Source organism: Passer montanus, unplaced genomic scaffold (genome assembly GCF_014805655.1).
Source record: "Passer montanus isolate IOZ18808 unplaced genomic scaffold, ASM1480565v1 scaffold192, whole genome shotgun sequence".
In the NCBI taxonomy this organism is placed as follows: Eukaryota; Metazoa; Chordata; class Aves; order Passeriformes; family Passeridae; genus Passer; species Passer montanus.
In genome coordinates, this window is record NW_024366503.1 from 322,571 (window position 1) to 344,801 (window position 22,231).

At 43.0% G+C, this 22,231-nt stretch overlaps 1 protein-coding gene across 5 annotated transcripts in view; it reads right to left on the reverse strand.

The window, feature by feature from the left end:
• TTBK1 (tau tubulin kinase 1) overlaps positions 1-22,231 on the reverse strand; it is a 99,000-nt gene that overhangs the window by 12,704 nt on the left and 64,065 nt on the right. For all 5 annotated transcript variants that reach the window (XM_039706421.1, XM_039706422.1, XM_039706420.1 and 2 more), the window contains 2 exons: positions 18,771-18,946; positions 17,607-18,165 (listed from right to left, as the gene is read on the reverse strand). In XM_039706421.1, the coding sequence (XP_039562355.1) occupies positions 17,607-18,165; positions 18,771-18,946 (735 nt within the window). The remainder of the gene's footprint in view (positions 1-17,606; positions 18,166-18,770; positions 18,947-22,231) is intronic.

The following is a 22,231-nucleotide window of genomic DNA, read 5'->3' on the forward strand; positions in this document are numbered from 1 at the left end:
GGTAATGCAAAGGAAGGATATGCTGGTCCCTGAGATTCTTTATGGGAGCTGAAAAGTCTGAGAAGCAGAAATCAAGTTCTCAATACGACGTTAATTGTTCCACTGGGAATGGGAAGAGGCCTTAGTCCTGAGAGAAGCAGATGGCACACAGACAGCAAGAGCTGTAGTCCAGTCTTCCCTGTAACAGCTTTTATTTGGATACTATCAGGACCTTAGCATATCCTGGAAGTGACATTATCCTCTGCCAACATAGACTAAGCTTGATCGGGACTGGGAGATCTGGCAGGATTGACAACAGTGTGTGGAAAAAACCTAGAATCTGAGTTTCTGAAGCAGCTCTTTCTTCCACCAGCATCAGATGAGGTAAAAGTAGCAGGGGTCTTAGAGCTGCCATGCTTACTTGCAGGATCTCCACGTTCCAAGAATCAGCACCATAAATGTTAGAGATGTTCTTCTATCCAGCATCTTATCATCAATGCTCCACAGCCTTTTTCTTCATTCTTTTTACCAAGGTGAATAGGACAATCCAGTCCTGTGCTGGATAAGTGCTCTGCTCCTCCCTGTTTGTGCTTTCATGTGTTAGGTTTGAGCCAGTTTTCCTAGTGTCTTGGATGGAAGCAAAAGCTCTGTAAAGGTGGGATGCCTGCCACTCAGCTTCCCAACTCTGTACCCACCAGGGTCTCCAGTGAGAGCCAAAGCAGAGCTCCCTGTCTGAGCAGACATGGGGACCATTTCATTTGGATCACTCATTGGAGACTCAGGAAGTAGTGAGCAAAGTGGAAGGAAATGATAATCCAAAAATTCCTCTAGTCCCTAACTGTAAAGGCAACTTAATAGCAGCAAGAAAGAAGAAGAATAATATTCTGAAAGCTAAACATCTTCCTACATCATAAAAATAACCAGAAGTCAGCAGTGCTGAGTAAGAACCTGATCTGGTAGGGGTTTTCTAGGAAGGACCAAGCTGAAGGGGCAAGAGTTCCATGGAAATCCTCCTTATTTGACTTGTTCAGAGGAAATTTGCCATTACTGTGTTTCATGTTGCCAGATAATTAATTGCACTCATAATTAAACTGAGAAACTTGTTGGAGTTGTTGGAGGAAACCCTGGGGATTTTTACGAGGCAAGTGCACTAGATGAGGTAACTCATTGAACCACTTTGCATATGAAAAAATAAAACCTCCAAACATAAAGCAATTTTCTTTTTGAACATTAGAAGACATGCAAGTGAATGTAAAATGGGGATTGCTTCCAACCCCCAGGTTACATGGTTAGCAGCTTGTTCAAAATGTACATTCATCGTAACATCATTTTTTTTCAATGGCAGGTGTGATATAAAGAAGTTGCAATACAGCAAATAACACTTAGAAACATTTCCCAGAAATTAATCTTTGCGCTGTCCCCTGGAACTGCCAATGCAGGTTTGTGTTATAGTGACCCAAACACAAAACACGTGGCATAAAAATGCAACAAAAAGCAAGGTAGCGCCACAATGATAAACCTTTATGTGTTTTATTTAATGTTTTAATATTACCCAAAATAGGTGTTTGCATACTATAAATTATGTCCCAAGTGCCAGCACTGTTCCCATCACCAGAACACTCTGCCACTGGCTGGCAGCAAAAGGAGAGCTGTGTTTATGCACAACAGGCTGAATGAAGAGACCTGGGCTGGGCCAGGTTGCTGAAATCAGACCTGCAGCATGCAGAGGAAGCCAGGTGCACCAGATGCCATAAAGATACTTTCTGTAAGTGGCTGAGATTTGTTCTTTGCAACATCCTTTTCAGCATTTGGGGGTGTGCAAAGTGGCCCACTACTGGCACAGAAACTCTTCTGTAAGGCAGGACCACGTGTGACCGTTTGCACGCCACGCGTGGCTCGCACACACACAGACACACAGACAAGCAGAAATGGAGCATAAAGCATCCCAACACCATCCTGGGAACAACACCGAAATCAGGAAGCACATCTGGCTTACTTTGGTCAGCCTCTCCAGAAATTATTTTCTCTTTCAGTCGCTCTGGGGAGAGCTGGCAACTCTCAACAGGGAAGCAGGTCAAGAAAAAGGTACTCCATGTTCTCCAGCTGAGAAATAGCTGAGGCAATTTTTTTCACAATAAACATTAACAGCATTTTAGGGGTTTGCAAATTATCCATGATTTTAAAGGCTTCAGACCTTGTCTGCTAGGAAATGCAATTTTGTTTTTTTCAGCTAGCCTCTTGCAGCCCATCTGTTACTGCCAAGCAGAGCTAGACAAATATACGATAGCTATCTCTGAATTTTCTTTCCCATTTTTACCAAAGGGAAACAAGAAAAGCAAAAATAAAAATAAAAGCTTCTCTTTTGAATAGATTGGGATAAAAGAGCCCTTTCTTATTCAACGTGAAAGTAGCAAAATGGTCTCAGCTTCAGGTAAAGTTCTGAGAGTGTCATGAATAAATTTCTAATGACAACCATTAATAAAATGTGTCATTCATATAACCCAGCAGTTGACAATACAAATAAATTCAGTCATTGACGCAGAACTGCGTCAGTTACTGTGTGGCTGTAATACAAATGTAACTGGATACCACAGAGACTCCATGCAGCCTAAGGAAGAGATGCCAGACCCACTGGACAAACATGGTTGGTATCTGTCACCAATCCTGTCAGATAAGCAGTAGAAAATTTTTTTTCAAGAATAATCTTGTGCTGCTGTCAAGCTTTTAAAAGTTCCACATATACATATCATGGAAGATTGATGGTGGTGTGAGAGGGAAGGAGGCTGGAAAACAGGAAAAGGACTGAACACATCTTTCCATGCTTTCTGACCTCCAGTCTCACAGTGCATCCTACTGTTGAGCTATTTTACAAGAGAAGAGTGAACTAGCAATGGTTGTATTTTCTTGCCTTAATTTATTTACAAAGGATCACAGCACCAGATTCAAATAGTGCATTTTTCCACGAGAGAGCAAGGGAAGTTCCTGGTGATTTGCAGTCAAAGAAATGCCTCAGTGATATTTATTGTATTTGGTATATAGGTCCCACCCACTGTCCTGACAATTTACAGATTATGAAAAAATATTCAGCCTCCTGAAATTCCCTTTGTGCAACCAAACATCTGGCTTCATCCTGACATGTTCTGAAAAGGCTTTTTTTGTTGCTGACTCCCCCATGTAAAACAGCAGGGAAGTGACTCATGGGAAAAATAAAGCACTTGGGGATCTTTAGAGTTTAAGAGCCCATAGGAAGGTATGAATACCACAAGTGTTGTTTCGGAATAAATTTGGGAAAGACGAAACTGAGGTGTTTGCTCTGGTTTCCCAGACTGCAGAAGAGTCTGACTGCAGAAGGCTTCTACTACAAAACAAATCACCAAGACTCTCAAAAGAGGCTGCACACGTTGGAGCAAAGTAGACAGTGGCAAAGATGGTATCAAAGCCTGGCAATGCTACTGAAACAAAAGACAAATGAGGTAGATAACCACTCCAAAGTGAAATCTTTGGAAGAAATGTTTGAAGCACAGAGCAGAGAAGTGCCCCAAATGACACTTGTTTCTAATCTCAAGTGCTCACAGCCTAGGTGAATTAGAAGAACTGTGTGTTCACTGGCTTTAGAGCCACTTTTGGAAAAGAAACAGCCCAGCTACTGAAGAGCCACTCAATCTCTGTGCCTGTGAATGGGCTGGGGAAGGTGCTGAAAACACCTTTGCTTATTATGGCTGATCAGTTCATGCATCAGGCCTCTTTCCAGAGGTCCTGTATCTAAAAAATATAGCAAAAAGGAAAAATGTTGCCTGGTTCTCAAAGGCATGCTGCCTCCTTGTGTAGCACCTGGGTCTGGTGTTACACAGCTGGGGAGAGCTGGGTGTCAAATGGAATCGCAGAAGAAACAAACAGCTTGTTTAAAACAACAAGATACTTTGGTGGCCTAATGGCAGTGGCACAGGCTTGATAAGGGAAGAACAGTCATTATGTCTGGCAAAGTAAAGAACACCAATCCCCAAGAAAGAATCCACCAGTCTGTGATATCTCCAGTTTAAGACAGGAGCAGGAGGAAACACTGGTGTGTTGAAGTTTGAAGTTAATGAAGAGTGTCAGCTCTTGGTGCACTTAAAATTGCCCTTTCCTGGCTGCTTGAAAGACCTTATTTGATTTGAAACCTCCTCACTCTCCCAGCTCCTAGGTTGGAGAATGGGGACAGTCAATCTGCCAGTCCAGAAAAATGTCCATTTGGAAGAACTTGAAGAGTTTGCAACTGGAGTTGCAACATTTTCTCACTCACAGAAACACTCACAGAGACCAGGCACGGATTTAAGTGGAACTTGGAGACACGATCACAACATCAGAAGTGGCATTCAGCCAGCTATTTACATGGTTTATAAATGCAGGTGGTACCTGTGTCTTAAGGGAAAGACCATTGCCAGCTGTCTAAATTTAGCTGCTGAGGCAGAAAATAACTGGGGGGAGCCTGCTAAGTCCTAGGGATTCCAGGACTTGAAACTCATGCAACTGCCCTGAAAACGGAAGGTATCTTCCATTCTCATTTTTGAAATCAAGCTGCCTTTAAACATTTTGATCTTCACACAGATTCCATGTAGAGCTGAGACTGCTCCAATTGCCAAAACGTGCCATTTTTTAGCAACTTCTTCCAAGGGAGTCAGAGGGAAGGAAGGCTTCTTGGTTGCTCAAAGTGCTATAGGGATTGTATGGGGCACTGTGAGCTATGTAATGCATAAGGTAGTGCAGGTATCCAGGGATGCAATAAGGATGCAGAGGATGAGATTCCATGAATGGAATGGAGGTAAACTAGGGGTTTACCAATGTGTGGAGTGGGACACACACAGGAAACCAAGGTAGAGCAAAAAGACTTTGTCATATGGGGAAGAGATGGGAGAGGCAAATTGGAACAAAGAGGGAACCAGATCTAAGATAACTTCTCAGTGAGGTGGAGGTGAGGGGGGTCTGCATGTGAAGTCTACCAGCAGCTTGGGGCTATAGCCAACTGCTGCTGCTCTTGCATCCAGATTCAGATTTGAACAGAAGCTGGGTGACAGCTGCTGAGCAACGTCTCTGCTTACTGAGCAATGATGAGATCCCAGAGGAGACCATCAGCTCTGTATCCCAATCCAGCCTGGAGGCCACTGTCCAAGGACAGCTTCTCCATCCTGGGTTGGGGGGGGTGTCAGCTGCCATTCAGCCCAACAAACACAACTTCTGAACAAGCTTGTCCCTATCAGAACAACAGTCCTGCAGCAGCCTTGACCACCACAATGCCCAGGTTCAGACACACTGCAAAGAGAAGGAGTGGCAGGACAGGAGCGACTTCATCATGAAGAGGTAGTGTAAGGATGGGGTTATATCACCCACATGGCTGTTTTAGAGGGCATTTCCATCTTACTTTCTGTCATCACTGCAACAAAAGAGACTTTAACTACTGAAAGAGGTGATGCACTGGAACTCTTTCACATGCCCACCCCCTAACAGTAGTAAAAAATAATGGGAATGGTAGACAAGGTCAGGCTCACACCAGGGACTTTGTCATCATGGGAGTATCAAGAGGATACTCCTAATGAAAACTGGCATCTGCAGAACTGCACCTGTGTCAGTGCAACTTATTTTCAGTCAACCCCCTCCCACCAGAACTGTCTCCCCTGAAAGTGAATGAGTGCTGGCATAACCACATTTACCCAGTGCTAGCTTCACCCAAGCATTTACAGTAACATTTTCACAGAAATCATATCTCATTAGCTCCTTCCTGAGGGAAGGAGGCTGAGGAGAGAGAAATAAATTGGAAACATCTCCCATTCTGCATAGAAAGAAAGTGAAAGGAGCCAAGAGGCCAAGATATAAAAAGATGGCTTTTATATGTATATACAAGTGATGAACATTTGCTCACTGAAGTAGATCATGAGATCCCAGCAACAGCTCCCTGTCCTGATGCCAATGATCTCTGTGAGGGAGTGGCAAATGCTCATTTCCAATTTGGATTCTGAGGAGAACAAGTGCTATGTACAATGGGAAGTAAAAGAAGAGTATCTCCCTCAGGATGCAAATCCCATTCTTGGACCCTTCTGATGAATGCAATTTGCCTAAGAGTCTGTTGCTGAAAGGGAATTTTATTTCACTAGTGCTGATTCCCACTGGCTTATTCCATCTGAAAAACTAAAAAACCCCTACCAAACATAAAAGGACAAAGAAGTAGGGCAACTAACTTTTCAGCCCACAGCCCCATGATCAGTTTTCATGTCATCAGTTGGGTTTTTTGCCAACTGATTTTGGATATATTTACATTTATAATTGCAGTCATTATAAATTAAACACAATAAATAAATGCAATATAAATGTAATCTACATAAGTTTTTTTTGTTAGAATTGCACTGCAACTAGTTTCAATATTAATTTATTACATTTCCATATATAAAAAAAAGACCTCTTTTCACATTTCTTTAATTTGCCAACTGTTCCTCAACAATATGTAGATTCCATAGTAATTAATACAGCATTAGATGAAGATGTTAAAAAACTTCTTTAAATTGACTATTTTTAATACTTTTTGCATAATACTTTAATATCAGGATTCCAGCCATTAGCACCAATTAATTTGTTCAGAATTAAATTGTAAAAGACATATTGATCATGAAATAAGACTTCCCATAAAGCCCAGGTGACAGCAACATGTCCAATTATTCTGGTATAGAGCCCAAATTTGATGGTTTAACAGGATTGGTCTCCCACCTTACAGAGACTGAACAGCAAAGAATTCAGTGTCTTTAAATAATGTATTTCAGTGGTTTACACACACCTATGTCTTTAAAATGAGCATCTTGTTTCTAGGTTTACCTTTGCTATTTTATCTTCCAGCACTTAGACTGATATCTTTGCCTGGCAGGTTAAAACCCCTCTTGCTCTATTCAGGCAGAGACATCTAACAGCAATCATGTCACTTTCTACTTTTGTATTTAATGACAGACTGCATTTCTTCCAGCTTATTCTACAAGGCAGGTTTTACAGAAGCGTTCTTGTATCACTTCTTCTCCTCTAGGTTTTGAAAATCTTTTACAAAAATTTCCATACAAGACTTGGATATGTCTGGTAGTGATCTCACCACCACAAAAGATCTCCCTCTGTTCATATCTTCTATTTTCCTGCTGATACATTGAAGAAGAATTTGTTTTAATTTTTTTTTTTCTGCAGCAGCATAGTGAGAACTTAGATGCAGCTAATTACTTCACCTAACTGCCACCTCATTTTGGGAGACAGCACCTCCCAGGGCACAGTTTCTCTCATTCTGTACACGTGACTTACATCTTTCATACTCCAAACATGACCTTGTCCCTGTGTGGATGCAATCATCTCTTTGAACACAAGCAATTTATCAAGCAATTCAGATCTTTCTGCAGAGCATGTCTGTCAGTAGTGTTTTATCAAACCACCCACCTTCTGTCACTGCAAACCTTCTCCTCAGTGATTTCTTTGTTCTTCTTGACAGCCACTAAAGGCATGGAATAGTGCTGAGTTAAGGGTAGGAGGTCAGAAGTCCTAATGAGAAACAGCCCCTCTCATAAGAGATAGCAAGATATAAACATATTTTGTTTGCCTAGTTGGCTTTCAATTTATTAATAATTTTAACTGGAAGAAAGTCTTACTGAAGTCTGTATAAATCAACCACCTTTATAAATCAGATTTTGAATTTAGAAAAGCAGTATCAAGTTTATGTGAGTAGCATTATGATATGTAGCATTAGACAGATTACTGACCTTTGAAATTTATGTATGGAGCTACTTGTTGGCTAATCATTGTTTTTGTCTGAACAAAAGGCTCAGAGTTTATAAATACCCAGTTATCCAGTTTGTTCCCTTTTCTGACTGGCAAAACTAAAAATTGTTTGATTTTTCTTTAAAAATAGAACAAGAGTAATTTTAATTCCTAAAACTGACCTTGAAAAGAGAACATCAGGGTTTTGGACGCTATGAACGAAAATTATTAAGTGTTACTGATTTAAGTCTAGTGCTTTCACAAATTCTATTTTTTCTGGAATCTGTTCTTCCATCAAAGTCTCTAGTGAAGATGGGAAAAAAAATAACATCAGAGCAGAGTCTACTTAAGGAAATCATCCTTTCTCATGTCACTTTGAAAGGAGCAAATCCTTGCTCTTTCTGGTATCTGTCCTTGACAAGGGAACTGCCAAATAGGATTAGGCTAGTGGTTAATGCAACCCAAGTATTTTTGGCAATGCCAGTACCTTTTTTAAAAATAAAGCTCATGAAAAAAATTGCAGATAAAAATTTTGTCTGATCAGTAAACTATCCTGTTCACACATGTTCTTGGAGCAAATCAAAAGAAACTGATGCCACTGATTCAAGAATGACTATGGGAAGAGGCTGGTCATACCTGTGCTGAACCTTCTCAAGGAGGGTGTATTGCCCCCCACCTCCATCCCTGAACCCCCAGGAGGCTCTGTCAGCATGTCAGCCTGTCAGACCATGTCTATGCAGACACACTGGGCCAGGTCCTAGGAACTTCAGAAAGCACCACCCACCCTGTCTGGGGCTGCACTATCTGCTCTTGCTTATGGGAGGGTGAATCTAATATTAAGGGAGCTTCATGTAGGGCAGATGTACCTACAGAAAGCACTGCTTGGGAGGAATTGCTCCTTGTAAGTGCACTGGAAACACCCTACCTATGCAGTGATACCTCCATGCCACAACTTCCTTCCAGCACCCACACTTACTCCAACCCATTTTCACATCTGCCTGAGCTTTCTGCATGTTTTCTTGCCTGTATCCTATGCTTGTGTATTTTCTGCACAGTATTTTACTTTGGACCTGCACTTCCCTAAAGCCCTGAGCACCAGCAATGGCCACTTCTTCCTTCACCTGAACATCCATACTGCCTGTTCTCCCAGAAGATGAGACCAAAGGCTGATGGCAGTAGAAGACAGTTACCACATTCACTTGACTACAGAAAGTCTTCATACAGTCTGGTCTTTTACACTGCAGCTCTACTGAGAAGGGCAATATATTTGTGCAAACACAGGAAATAAGGATACTTATGGCAATTTAAATTAACTTTGATCTCCCTTTTCTTTTGAGATTCACAGTTTTAGCAAAGGGCTTCATGGGCTCTGTATACCAGGAGCTGAGGCCACTTTATTTCTCAAATGAGATCTGTTATCACAGGCATTTCCAAGCAAGGCCAAGAAGCAGGACTGCTCTGCCATTGAAAAGCTGCAGTTGCCTAAAATTTCTGGAATTTAAAACCAGCGTAATTTACAGCTGGATCAGTAAGAAAATCTTTGCTATCCAACTTGACAGTCAGTGCCTCTGGGGGCAGGTAGGAAAATTTGGAGCAGCTTAGGAGTGGAGAGCAGACAAACAGTCCCACTGTCATGTAACAGAGGCACAGCCAGAGAGACAGAAATGTGTGGTCACTGTATAGAAACCAAACCGCAACAAAAGCAAGGGGATTTCCAAAGCCAAAGCAACAAAGAGATACATGATTGTAACTCCACAAGAGGGACAAACCTGAGGTCCTGCCTCAGGTGAGCTTTGAGTGGGAGTCTGCCTATATCTAGATGGAGTAAAACCGCCTACAGATTCGGCCCAGTGTAAGACACCAACAGAGATGCTTGAACCGATTTGCTGAGGAAGGTAACGCTTGTTGATACCTCCACAGTCTCTCCATTCCAGTCATAACTTGACAACATTTGTCGCTCGATTGCACGTGTTCAGTGAGGCAGCCCTGCACTTCCTAGCCCGAGGCCGCAGGGCGCGCGAGCGGGTTTTTCAGAGGAGCCCTGGCATCCACCTCTTTCACACACCACACGTTCACCATCTGTGTTCTCATCTTCGGCCTTGCTGCCGCCCCTCGCTCGGGCTGCTGGGAGGTTTAGAAAGGCAGATGCTTTCAGTCTCTGTGGGGTCTGGTTGCAGGGGCTTTGGAAGTTACAGTACCTTAGGCCAGTGTTGTCTGGGATTCAATATTGCATTAAGTGGTGACACATTGTGGGTGGGTGGGATCTATTATTGCATTATGGAGGCTGCTGCTTCCCTGAACAGGCTATGTTTTGTGTGTGAAGCGGGCCCACACCTGCTGGAGCTGGGACCTGGAAATGCGGAGGACGGAAGGCATGAGTCTGTGGTTTCCTGCCGTGAGGGGCATGTGCCTGCGGTGGGGCATGCGCACGGGGCTGCTCTCCGCCGAACGGCTGCGCTGTATGAAAGTGCCACCAACGTGAGGGTAGTGTTCTGTCTCCAGGGTTGAGGAGGAGAAAACGGAGGACGCCAGTCTTCTCAGGGGGCTGTACCTCGGGAGGGAGTGCTGAGAAGGCCTGTCCTCCTCCAACTGAAAAAGACCAAGAAGAGTGGAGGAAAAGGTGTCAGGCAAAGACTTGACTCGCCCCTGGTTTGTGATGCGCATGCTGCGGGCATCTTCGCTGGCGGATGAAAAATGCTTTTGCTCTACACAGGGCCTTACTTACTGCTCTCTATGGCTATCAGTTCCCAGGGATGCTATGGGCACCATGGAAGCCTGCCATTACAGGGGGCTTGCCACGCTCTCCCCAGCCACAGGCGGACCAGAGTGACACCAGCCGTGCCAGGCTCTGCTACTCTGTCCCCTCCTCTGGCTCTTCAGGCCACATGCCTCACCTCTGTTCCACTGGCAGTGCTCATCTTGGCATGTCACTAGGCTATTCATACATCTTGCATATAGGTAAGAGTCAATCTCTGAACACATTTGGAAACCACATGGATGATAAAATGTGAAACAGTGCTAAAATGATTATGTGTATTTGAAAGTGAGGGATTCTCAAGGGATCTTTCAATGACTCTTATTAAATCTCAATCCAAGGATTTGAAAAAACAAGCTTGGGGGCTGTTAGTAGACTTTTTCTTTTTTCACACTTATATTGCTGGCCTCCTGATACATTTTTATATTGAGTACCTGCAGGGGGAGTGTTAATGCTTCTAGTTTTGGTAAGCAGTGGAGAGACAGCAGCTGGACAGGCAGGCAGAGTATAATTCTCCTTTCAGTGAGAAATTCAAAACACAGGACTATAGGAGGACTGAGGAGAAGATGCACTCTCAGTTTCCTTTCTGCTTCTGTGATCCTGGGATAGACGGGGAGGAAGTACACCCACTGAGGACAGTTTGTGTCAGGATGAGATTGCAGTCCCTACGTTTCCTTTATGCTCTGAATGGAAGAGAGAGGCATTAAGGCAATGACTTCAGATCCTTTACCCTGCAAGTGCTAAGCCCTTCTTTCCCTTTCTACCTCTTTTATGAAACTAGTCCTTTCACAAGGGTCAGCAGTTTCAATCTCCAGGACCAGACTTTTCTTCCTGGAATCATTTTTCTCCCTTCAAGGGAAGGAAGGGAAAATGGGAAATGCATTCCCTTTCTTGTGATGCATTTCTTTTCAGGAAGTCTCTGCAGATGAAATGTGGAAAGGCAATATTGGATTTTCTTTAAGCCAAAACTGCTCTCCTTACCTTACTGGAGATGTTGCCCTTGCACTAGAAAAAGAGCTCAATGTCATCCAGTGTCATCTCTTTCCTGTCACCTTCAATATCTCTGCAGTGCTTTGAGGCAGATATCTTATCTTCAGAAGTGCCTGAGAGCTACTCAGTTCGTGGTTGGCATTAAATGTGAAAAGCAATTATTCACAGTCCTAAATGTGCTGCATGTCACTGCATAGATCAGAGTCTCAGATAATAATAATGTAATGCTGTCATACAGAGTACTTGAGAGAGACAAATAAAATCTAGACAGCAGCTCTAATTTCTAAAAAAGACAACCATCTTCTCTTTGCATAGATAGTGTAGAAATTCAGCCCTGGGTGTGCTATTTGCAAGTTGCACAACTAAGCATTACTGGAATTTTTATTTCTAATTTTTGTTCCATGTTTGGGTTCAGCATAATGTATGACTTCCAAGGTATATGTCATCTCAATACAGTAAAGACTTTTCAGATCTCAAAGGATCACTCCAGCTACCCAGGGAGACCTCCTCTACAGCACAGGACCAAGGAACTTGCCCAGGCTATGAAGCAGCAATTACAACACCCCATCAGTAAGAGCACTTTGGTATTGCTGCCTCCAGGATGAAGCTGAGCTTACAGACATGCCAGCTTTTCTCACTGATGCTCTAATGCTTAAATTACTCAATCAATGCTGAAGGTGCTGCCCCCTTTATACTTTTGCAGCAATCAGGCTGGATCACCTTCCATCAGGCCTATTCTGCTCTGTTTGGACAGGGTCAGTAGGACACTTTGTATGGGAAGTCCCAGGAGAATGTGATGGCGATAGAACTCAATATATTTTACAGATATAAAATGTAATTAGGAATGTCTGCTGAGCTTAAGGTTTTGATTGCTATTACCTAATTGATACATATATATATATATAAAGAACATATTTGAATATTACTTCCACTACCACCCTTTTGCTGATCCTTTATTCCTAACACACGGATGGACAGGGACCCTGAATCTAAGGAGTGTAAGAGGCCAACTCTACATTCATCCTTCTCCATCAGCTGACAAGCTTCTCTTTTCATGTGGAGGGAAGACAGAGGAGCTCACTGTCGAAGAACCACATCACCTACAGCAGGCATCAAATGCAGACCAATAGGAATTACACTGGATGAGGAGCAATGAGTCTTCCCCTCTGCCCATGCCCATTTCTCACCACTGAGAAATGGTCCCTCAAGTCCCCTCAGAGAATGCTGTAGAAGGCAAAGGAAACCAAGACACACGGCATCTTTTCCCCTGATGCCCTTGCAGGCTCGAGACATGGACAATTTTAAGCAAGTTCACTTGTGGCACTCTCCTGGCTGTGTGTGAAAAGAGGCCAAAGACAGCATCAAGATGATTTTAAAGAGTGATTTTAACTACATAGCTGAGTTGGTGAGGAAAAATAGACTGGTGCCTCTTCACACTGGGACCCTTTCTAACAGATGAACTCTAGGACTGTAAGAATCAGCCCAAGCAAAATGTTCTCTGAACCCTGCAGAATATATTCAAGGATAGGTAAAGCAGAATAAGTATCATTTCCCACTTTAATTTTTCACTTTTCTTGTGGTTTTTCAGATGTGACATCATTTGGACAGCCATGTTTTAGGCAGGTGAATCTCCAAACGTTTTGTACAAAGCCAACTGCACTAGCAGCAGGGAAGACTGAGAGTCAAGAAATACCTATGAGCACAGACCTGAGCATAGTCAGAAATAGTTTCTAAAATTCATACATGTATGAACACTTGTAAGTCTTTTCACTGCAGAAGGCAGCAGTAAGTTGCCATCCCTGTCAAGTATCAGTGAATTTATTCAGCATACTTAAGAACTTGACAGATTTTTAAATTATATTGCCAAGTGTGCGTTTAAATTATTTCCACCAGTAACAGCAACCCAATGTCAGGATTAATAGGTAAACAGAAGTGCAGCTTCAATTTTTTCTTGCAGTCATTCTTTATCTATTTCTATAGCTTTATCTGCACACTAGTGCCTAAAAAGAACCCTGAGTCTTATTAGGTCATCCCTGAAATGCATACATTAAAGTAAACCCTTAGAGCTCTGTTAAACAGATGTATTGAGTGGTGCACAGGGAGAAGGGCTTGAACAGGACATAGTTTCTGTTCTCCCTTTATACCAGGTTTTCCCATGAGATCAGTGCTCCACTGCAGCCATTTTCTTGTCATCTGAAACTGGGAGATACCTAATATGTGAGAATATTTGGGTCAGAAACTCCCCCAGGCTATTCAGAGCTTCCTCTGTACTTGACTTTCCTCACAGCAGCATCTGATCATTCTGTGCTCCCTCTACACCCACAGAGTTTTAACGAGGACAGCACCATCTCTCACATTTGAGCTACAATATCTGTCTTCCAAAAGACTGACATGTTTGAAGAAACATCTGAGTTCTAAATGAGGATAACTCAGGGAACTAAAGGCTGGTCAGCCTGGGAAGGATGTGGAGCAAATCCTCCTGGAAGAAGGCATTTCCAAACATATGAAGAAGGTGCAGTCAATATGGATGTATGAAGGGGAAATCACATCTGATGAACCTGAGAGCTTTCTGTGCTGAGAGGACTGGGTGGGAGATTGTTGACCTTGACTTTAGTAAGGTTTTCTGAAACTGTCTCCCATAAAATCTTCATAGACAAAACAATGAAATATGGGCTAGAAAAGCAGATAGTGAATTAGACTGAGAACTGTGTGGGCTCCTGTCATAAAATACTGTATTAGGAGAAAAAATGTCCAGTCATTAATAGTGTAGCTAGGGGCTGATAATGCAGCCACTACTATTAACAACTTAATCAGTGACCTGGATGATGGGACAGAGTGTTCCTTCTGCAGATTCACAGATGACATAATACTGGGAGGAGTAGCTGACACACCAGAAGGTTATGCTCACATTCAGAGGTGCTTGGATAGGCTGGTGAAATGGGAAAAAGGAATTTCACTAAATTCAACAAAGGGAAGTGGGGAGGAACAGAACACACTGCGGACCACCTGTTTTGGAAGCAGTTTGACAGAAAGGTACCTGGAGGTCCTGGTGAACTCTAAGCTGAACACAAGCTAATAAGGTGCCTTTGTGGCCAAAAGGGCCAACAGCCCCTCAGGATGTGTCAGGAGTGCAGCCAGCAGGCTGAGGGAAATGGTCCTTGCCCTCTGCTCAGCACTGGTGAGTCACACCTGCAGTGCTGTGCTCCAGTTCTGAGCTGCCCAGCACAAGAGACACGTGGACATGCTGGAGATGGTCCAGAGAAGGGTCACAAAAATGATGAAGGGACTGGAAGACCTTTCATTTGAGGAGAGGCTGAGAGAACTGTGATTGTTTAGACTGGAGAAGAGAAGGCTCAGGGGGATCCTTAGCAGCATTTATAAATACCTTTTGGGAAGATGGATCCAGACTCTTCTTAGTGATGTCCAGTGAAAGTAAAAGAAGAAAGGAACTGAAATACAGGAAATTCCATTTAAACATTTTAAAAAGTTTTTTACCATAACAGTGACTGTACACTGGAACAGGTTGCCCAGAGAGGTTGTGGAGTCCTCCACCCTCAGAGATACTTTGACTGGACACTGTCCTTAGCAACCTGCTCTAGATGATCCATCTTGGAGAACTAGATGATCCCTAGAGGTCCCTTCCAACCTCAGGCATGCTGTGGTTCTATGACAATCCAGTCATCAAGTCACTGTCTTTCTGCCAGTTACAGGTGATGGCTCATAGACTGAAGCCAGAGAATGGAGAAACAGAAGGAAGCATTAGAGCAGGGATTCCCCATTTGCTTTCAGTGAGTATGCTACTGACACCAAGGGATGATCACCAGCTTTTGGGACACCAGAATGAGGTCACAGATGGCTACAACAAAGCCTATGACTTCAGTCATGGTAGTTCAGCATTCAGTGAAATTTTTACCTATCTTACAGGCTCAGCTCATATTTAAAGATAAGGAAGATTTACTCACCTACACACACAGACACACACACACACCCCCCACTTAATCACAGTTTTAATCAAACCCAGAGAAGCACATGCATGAGCTACAGTAAACATCTGTCCTTGCTAATGAGGCCTGCAGTGTTTTCACTAGTTAAGTTCTTGGTCAACTTCTTATTAGTGTGCCAGCCATCCGTCCCTCCATATTTGTTGCACCTAAGGAAAACAGGTTTCTACTTCCCTTTAGGTACCAAGTCCCTCTGAGAGTCAATAGCTGCTTTTGTGACAGCAAGTGGAAAAATGTATCACTGCACAGCTGTAGTGGTAACTGAAGGACTCAGACATCAAAGAAAGAACAACTAAATCCCAGTCAGCTAAAGAAGTCCAGTGTTGGTCTGTATGTACAAAGCTAGGCCACAGAGTTAATAGAGGGTATTTCAGAACACAGGAACAAAAACAATGCAGTTTGCTGGAGAACAAAGGCTGCCTAATATATTAGCAGTAATCACCCCCAATCCCATTACTTTACCTTTTTGCCTGCTCTTTAAATATCCCTCTGCAGTGATAAGAAGTCTTTGTGCTGCATCATATCCAACTCCCCCAGTCATTTCACACAGGGGTTTATGTGCTGTGGCCAAGAAGGCCTCTCCAGCCTTCTTTAGCCACACTAAATATGTCAGTGAAGTGTCCCTGCTGTTGTTTACAGCTGATTCTTATCAGCTGGCTCTTACCATGCTCATTGCAGATCTTGCACTGACCAACCCCCAAAGTGTACAGACCACAGCAAATTCAGACACAGACCCTTCCAACTCTGCCAATCCTGCCTTATGCAATTTCTACATTCAACATATTGGCTTTCTACAGCAAACACCTCTACGGAGGGACCCTGCAACTGGAATGCAGTCTCTAAGAGAAGCATGTGCTGCTTCTGTTCCATGCTCAGCAGGACAGCCCTTGTGCCTACTGTCAGCATTTCTAACCTTCCTGTAAGTGCTCATACACCTTAACAGGGAACACCTTGCCTGGTGATTTGCAAAGATTTGCTGTGATTCCTTTTACATAGATTCTTGTCTCATTCATGGTTTTCTTCTTGTATGTGTTGGGGATCCAGAGAAGAGAAGATTCCAGGCAAGACCTGAACAGAAGGATGTTCTTTTAACATGCTCCAATCCAGTGAACACTTCCTTGGAGAATAAGCTCAAGAGGGAAGCAGAAATGAAATTATCATCTTGCATACAGGAACAGGCAGACTGCACAAATGCCTGTCATAGTAGGGTATCACTGTGTACATGACCCAAAACTTGCCTGCTCTTTGCTTTGCTTTGCTTATGGATCCCATGTGCATGAGAGATCTTCATCAACATATAAATACAAAAGGCTCTTAGGGGAAAAATTTGATTGCCTCTTGTACTGAACACTCTGGGACAGCCTTCTTCTTCAAAAAGAAGATTAGGTATGACAGGAACTCTGTGCCTAGTGTATCATATTTTTCCAGCTAATCTAATAAATCACCTCCCACTAAAAACTGAACTGCTTTATAGTATCAGAAGACCAGAGGGAAAAAAGCAAAACTGAAAGATAAAAAGCTCTCTACAACTATATGGAAAAAACACAATAGGTAAAAAACATTTCTGTGAGTGAATGCATGATAATAGCAATGCCTCTCACTGAAGTAAGGTTGATGAGATGTATGTGCTGGCTACTCTTGAGCTTTTCATTAGGTATTTAAAAGGAAGATTAATTTTAGGGAGTTATTTTATGATTTGCATTGCTATGGGGCTGTGCAGTGCTGATGTGTGATTAGATTAGAGGTCATTCTCTTCCAATACATTCCTATTGCTGCTGAGAAACTATTTGGAGATTTGCTAGCAACACCTCCATACAGTTAAGCAGTTACTAACAAAACTCTGTGGGAGAGCATAAGAGGAGTGACTAGAGATACCCAAATCACAACTGTGCTCTCTCCTCTTGTGCCTGTACCAAAATGGCTGAAAGATCTTCATAACAGTGTGTCCTCAGAAGGACATCACTGGCTTTTGGGAGCACTTCTAAGGTGTTCATAACATTTGCCAGCACTGTCAGAAGAGTTTTACAAGAGCATCCATGCCTGGAATCAAAGACTTCTCCAGCACAGTTGAGGTTTCCTAAGATGATGCTATGATAGGCAACAAGGTACAGACCCAGGGATCTTACCTGTCTCTGAGGACCAGTAGGTTCAGATTCTCGTCTCCTTTGTCGGAGAGCTGGTGCTGAATGTAAGGGGGAGTGGGCTGGACTTCCTGTCTGCTGTTCATGTCTACTGTCAGACACTGTTTGAGAAGGTCCTTCATGTCTATGGGAACTGTCCTCCTCAGTCACAGGCAGCATACCCCGACTTCGCCCATCATGAGTCTTCGGCCTCACTGCAGCATCTGCCCCCAGGCGCCTTCTCTCCTCCCCATCTTCAATAGGCCTTAGTTCCTCGGGCTCCTCATCCGTGGTTCCAGAGGTGCTTGGCTCAGCACCAGGGTGGAAGTCCTTCAGCTCTGTCTCCTTATCAATGATAACCCACTCCTTGCTGTCAAAGTCCTCCTCCTCCGCGAGCGGCACCGAGCGGAAGGCGTTGCTGAGGGCCTCGTGTTCCACGGACGCGGACACGTCCATCCTGCCGCTCGCCTGCCGGTCAGCCTGGCCAGTATCGATGGACAGCATCTGGGCTGGCTGCGAGGAGCACACGAGCCGTGACGGAGAGCCAGGGATGTCCATTCGGGACCTAGGGACACAACAAGAAGCCATTCAAAACACATCAGGTTTGTGGTTAATGACAGGGCCCATAAGAGAAAGCCTGTGTAGGCCCTTCTCACTCAGTTCTTGGTACACTTCAGAAAGACAGGCTTAAACAAAAATTCTTCTTGGCATGAAGAAGTGCTTCAGTGTGACAGCCAATTCAGCATCTCTTTCCCTTGTAGACAGTATGATAACCATTTTCCCCCAACAACATCTTTCCCCTTTGTTAAGTTCTACCAGCTTGTGAAAAAAAACCTCAAACCATGTTCTGATCAATGTTTCTTATTTGGCCTGCATCTGCTGCTTGCTTTGCACAAAGCCAGAGCATCTGCTGCCCAGATTTTAGGACAATGGCAGTGTGTTTTCAAAAAGGATCATCCAGAAGCCTCACAGAGTCTTCTGGGGAAAGCTTCCATGTGTGAGACATCAAAATTTTTGACAAAGAAAGGGGAAGTAGAGAAGGAGGTGAACCGAAAGTCAATGTAGATAAAGTTGCAGCATTGGTTGCTGATCTAATGATTAGCTTGGTCTCAAAAGTCAATTCTCAAGACTACGCTAAAAGCAGTAGGAGGCTACAGAGGGTGAACAAACCTTCTTTCATGTGGATCTGCTTTTCCATCAGCTGTGGAGAGCCGCTCTGACTCGGGGCTGTTGACGCGGCGGTAGCGGAGCGAGCGCACTTGTGCGGTCGGGGACTCCGGAGGCACTCGGACAGGGGAACTGGGGCACACCCCGTTTCTCTGCTCCTCTTCCACCATGCACTGAGTCTGGAGAGGGTAAACACAAAGAACTTCAAGATCTGACCAAAGACATTGATTTCCATCCTTCACTGTTGCTTTGCAGTTTCTCCTAGGATACACTTTCAGCTGCATTTTCACAATCTACACAAGTAATGTCTGAAGGGAGGCAGGGTCCCTCTACCCTGGCAATCAGCTGGTATTAAAATAAGGTATGGATGTTTAAATATTTAAATATCTTTACAAGGTGGCATTTCAATCACCCTGAGTGTTGATCCAAAGGAGTTCTCATAGGTTAACCTATTGCATGCACAAACCCTAAGTGCTTATCCAAGATGTCTAAGAGCCTTGTTTGTCAACATTAACTTAAGCAGGGGCCATGCATTACATTGCCATATACAAACTTTAACATCTGGTCTGACTACGGCATCTCCTAATTACCAGGGTGGTTTGGGTTTTTTGTTTGTGTTTTTTTTTTGGTTTGTTTGTTTTAATCATGGTCCTTTAAACAAAGTCTTCCACGATATCCATTCAACCACAATGTCTGTAAGAACTTTCCACAGAGCCAAGGTCATGCAGGATGCTGAACACACACATGGACACTCTATCATTCCACATTTCCTCTTTCATATTGCCTTATTAAATTTGATGTTTTTAAAGTTAGCAGTACACAAAGGAGCAAAAGTAGGTGACCAATACAGCTGCCCTCTGCCTTCCACAGTTCTGATTTTCCTTGGAAGAGAGGGGCAAAAGCACAGAGGCAGAATGGTCCAAGGGCTACAGCAGCAGCACAGGATTTGCATTCAACACTGCTGTGTTGCCAGCCATGCAGCATCAGCTGCTACACAATGCCTGTGTGTGGGGATCTGCCTGGAGAATGCTTACCCTTCCCTGCCCTACTTTCCCTTGTCCTCCATTAATGCCAGAGGGTCTGAACACAAGCAGCATCTCAGTAAAACGCTGATGATCCAGACAGTTGCGTTTGTGCATGCAATGTGTACATGGCAAGTCAGTCAGTGCCCATAAATTAGCAGACCTAAACCACCCAAGCTGGAGTTGGAATGCATAACTAAAGAGCTTTTGCAGCTAAGGAGAGTGGAGGAGAACTTTCAAGCATTAGAGCAAAAGCAGAATAGATGATAATGATTTAATCTGTAATCCAGTCATGGTCAGGAGAAGGTTTGTGACAAACAAAGGTCAAATGTGTTTGTGAAAGGAGCAAAGTGCTGATGTAACTGTTGGGTAGCAGAGAACTACCCAACAGAGCAGAGAACTGGGGGATGGTGTGGGAGAACAGTGACAGTAATTCCTTAACACAGAAATGGGAGATGTGGGACAGAATGAGATCTGAATTGTCTACACAGAGAAGTAAGGATCATCTTAGACAGTTATTAGGGACAAAAAACATGGCAAGCTCCACTCATCTCCTAAATACAAAGAGCAAGACAGGGAGAGCCAGTTAATTCTAGTGCTACAGGACTGGAAGATGAAGGATGTGATGCTGTGAATAGCAGGAGGGTGTTTAAACACACCAGTGCCCTTGTGGTTCTGATGCCTCAGATTACAAGCAGAGGCAGAGCTGTGCCCTTAGGTATCAAATTGGAAGCATCCTTCTTTTCTCCACATAGTGTCTGTTACTTAAATAAAAACCAATCCTCTCTCAGAGAACAGTCAGACTGAAGATAATCTGGCAAAGCAAAAGGACAGGCGAGAGTCAAACTAAAGATAACAACCCTCAAAGAAAGGACTTCAGCTTTGGAGAGCTTGCTGCCCTGGGCTTTGCTGCACAGACTGCTGTGTAGCTACAGAAACTGTCAGAGCTGAAGTGCTCACTGCCATGCTGAGAAACTCCCAAAGCTCCTTTGGCAGCAGCCTGACAACAAATAGCACAGTGCCTGGCACGAGTCACCTGGCTGTGCTGTGACTCTCCTGTGAGAAACCTCTCCTGCCTTTAGCTGCTGTTGTGACAGGACTTGTGAACGAGGTACCTAAGACATGACACACAACTAGCACACAGAAAGGACTCCCCTGTGAAAAGTCTGACTGAAGAGCATCAAAGCACCTGGTAGTAGAAACGCAAAGAAAAACATAAAAAAGTTGCTAGGATTTTTCTGTAATATTCTTCTATTTTTTTTTTTTAAATATATGTTGTGAGAACAGAACTATCCCTCTCTATCAGGCTTTTCTTATTTCATGTACCTTCAAATGAAAACTTCTGGGAATGCAGAGTTGCCAGTGAGAGATGAAGAAGTAATTTGAACTTCATTCAGAATTTCTCAGTGTTGGTGAATGCCCCTGCTAATGTTCCATACAGAAAACACATTGATCTGAGTTATTTGCACTGGAGAATTTAAAGTAAATTAGATTATTTCTTGTCCATGCATAATGTTTTCTAATAAGACTAAGGATAGTGGAGATACTTATATTGCTGAAATAAGGACTAACTTTGTACTAGTAGAGACTGAAGTGAATTCTGGTCAGCCCCAGAAGACTAAGAGACTTAACATGCCAGTCTACAAATGTCCATGAAAAACAAGTTTGTGATGTGAATCTGATAGGTCCTGACAACATTTTACGTCTGATGAATGTTTCTCTGCTAATAGATTCTGTATGTATCTGATGACCTGCCACTAATACTAATTTACTTTCAATATGTAAATTAACTTTATTAATAAACTAACTGTCAGATTCTTATACTTGACATTTATCATGGAATCAGCCTTCACTGGGGATTCCTCCAAGAAATTAGGTAACATTTACAAGAAAGGACTGAGAAACACCTTAGAGATTATGAGGAAAATAAATTGAAGTATACATTTATGTAAGCTAAAAAAGCTTAATATGATCTTGGAATGCAGAAATATAAGAATATTAAGGAATGGTTTCTCTGACTCTTCATAGCGGGGAAACCATTGTTAGATGCTCCCTATAGATTTTCCCACCCTTAAAAAGGAAAGTTTAAAAAAAAGGAAGAAAAAAATGAGCGATGATTCAAGGTGCAGAAAAATACACCTTTTGAAGACATCTCTGACTACATTTATTTACCCAAGAGCTTGGGACACAATAAAATTTTGGTTTTTAATTTCCATGCCTGGGATATTTCTGATATTGTATCAGCTATACAAGGACTAGAATTTCCTTGCTTGAAGTACCAAAATCCTAGATAATGATATGATGGTAAAAAAGATTTACCTTAGCATTACTGGCCCCCAAAATCTCACTTCCATAAAGATCTAAATTAATCCAAATGGCTTTTACTCTGTGAAAAAATTCCTTGTAATTCCCCATGCCACAGGAGAATTCTTCAATGCTTTT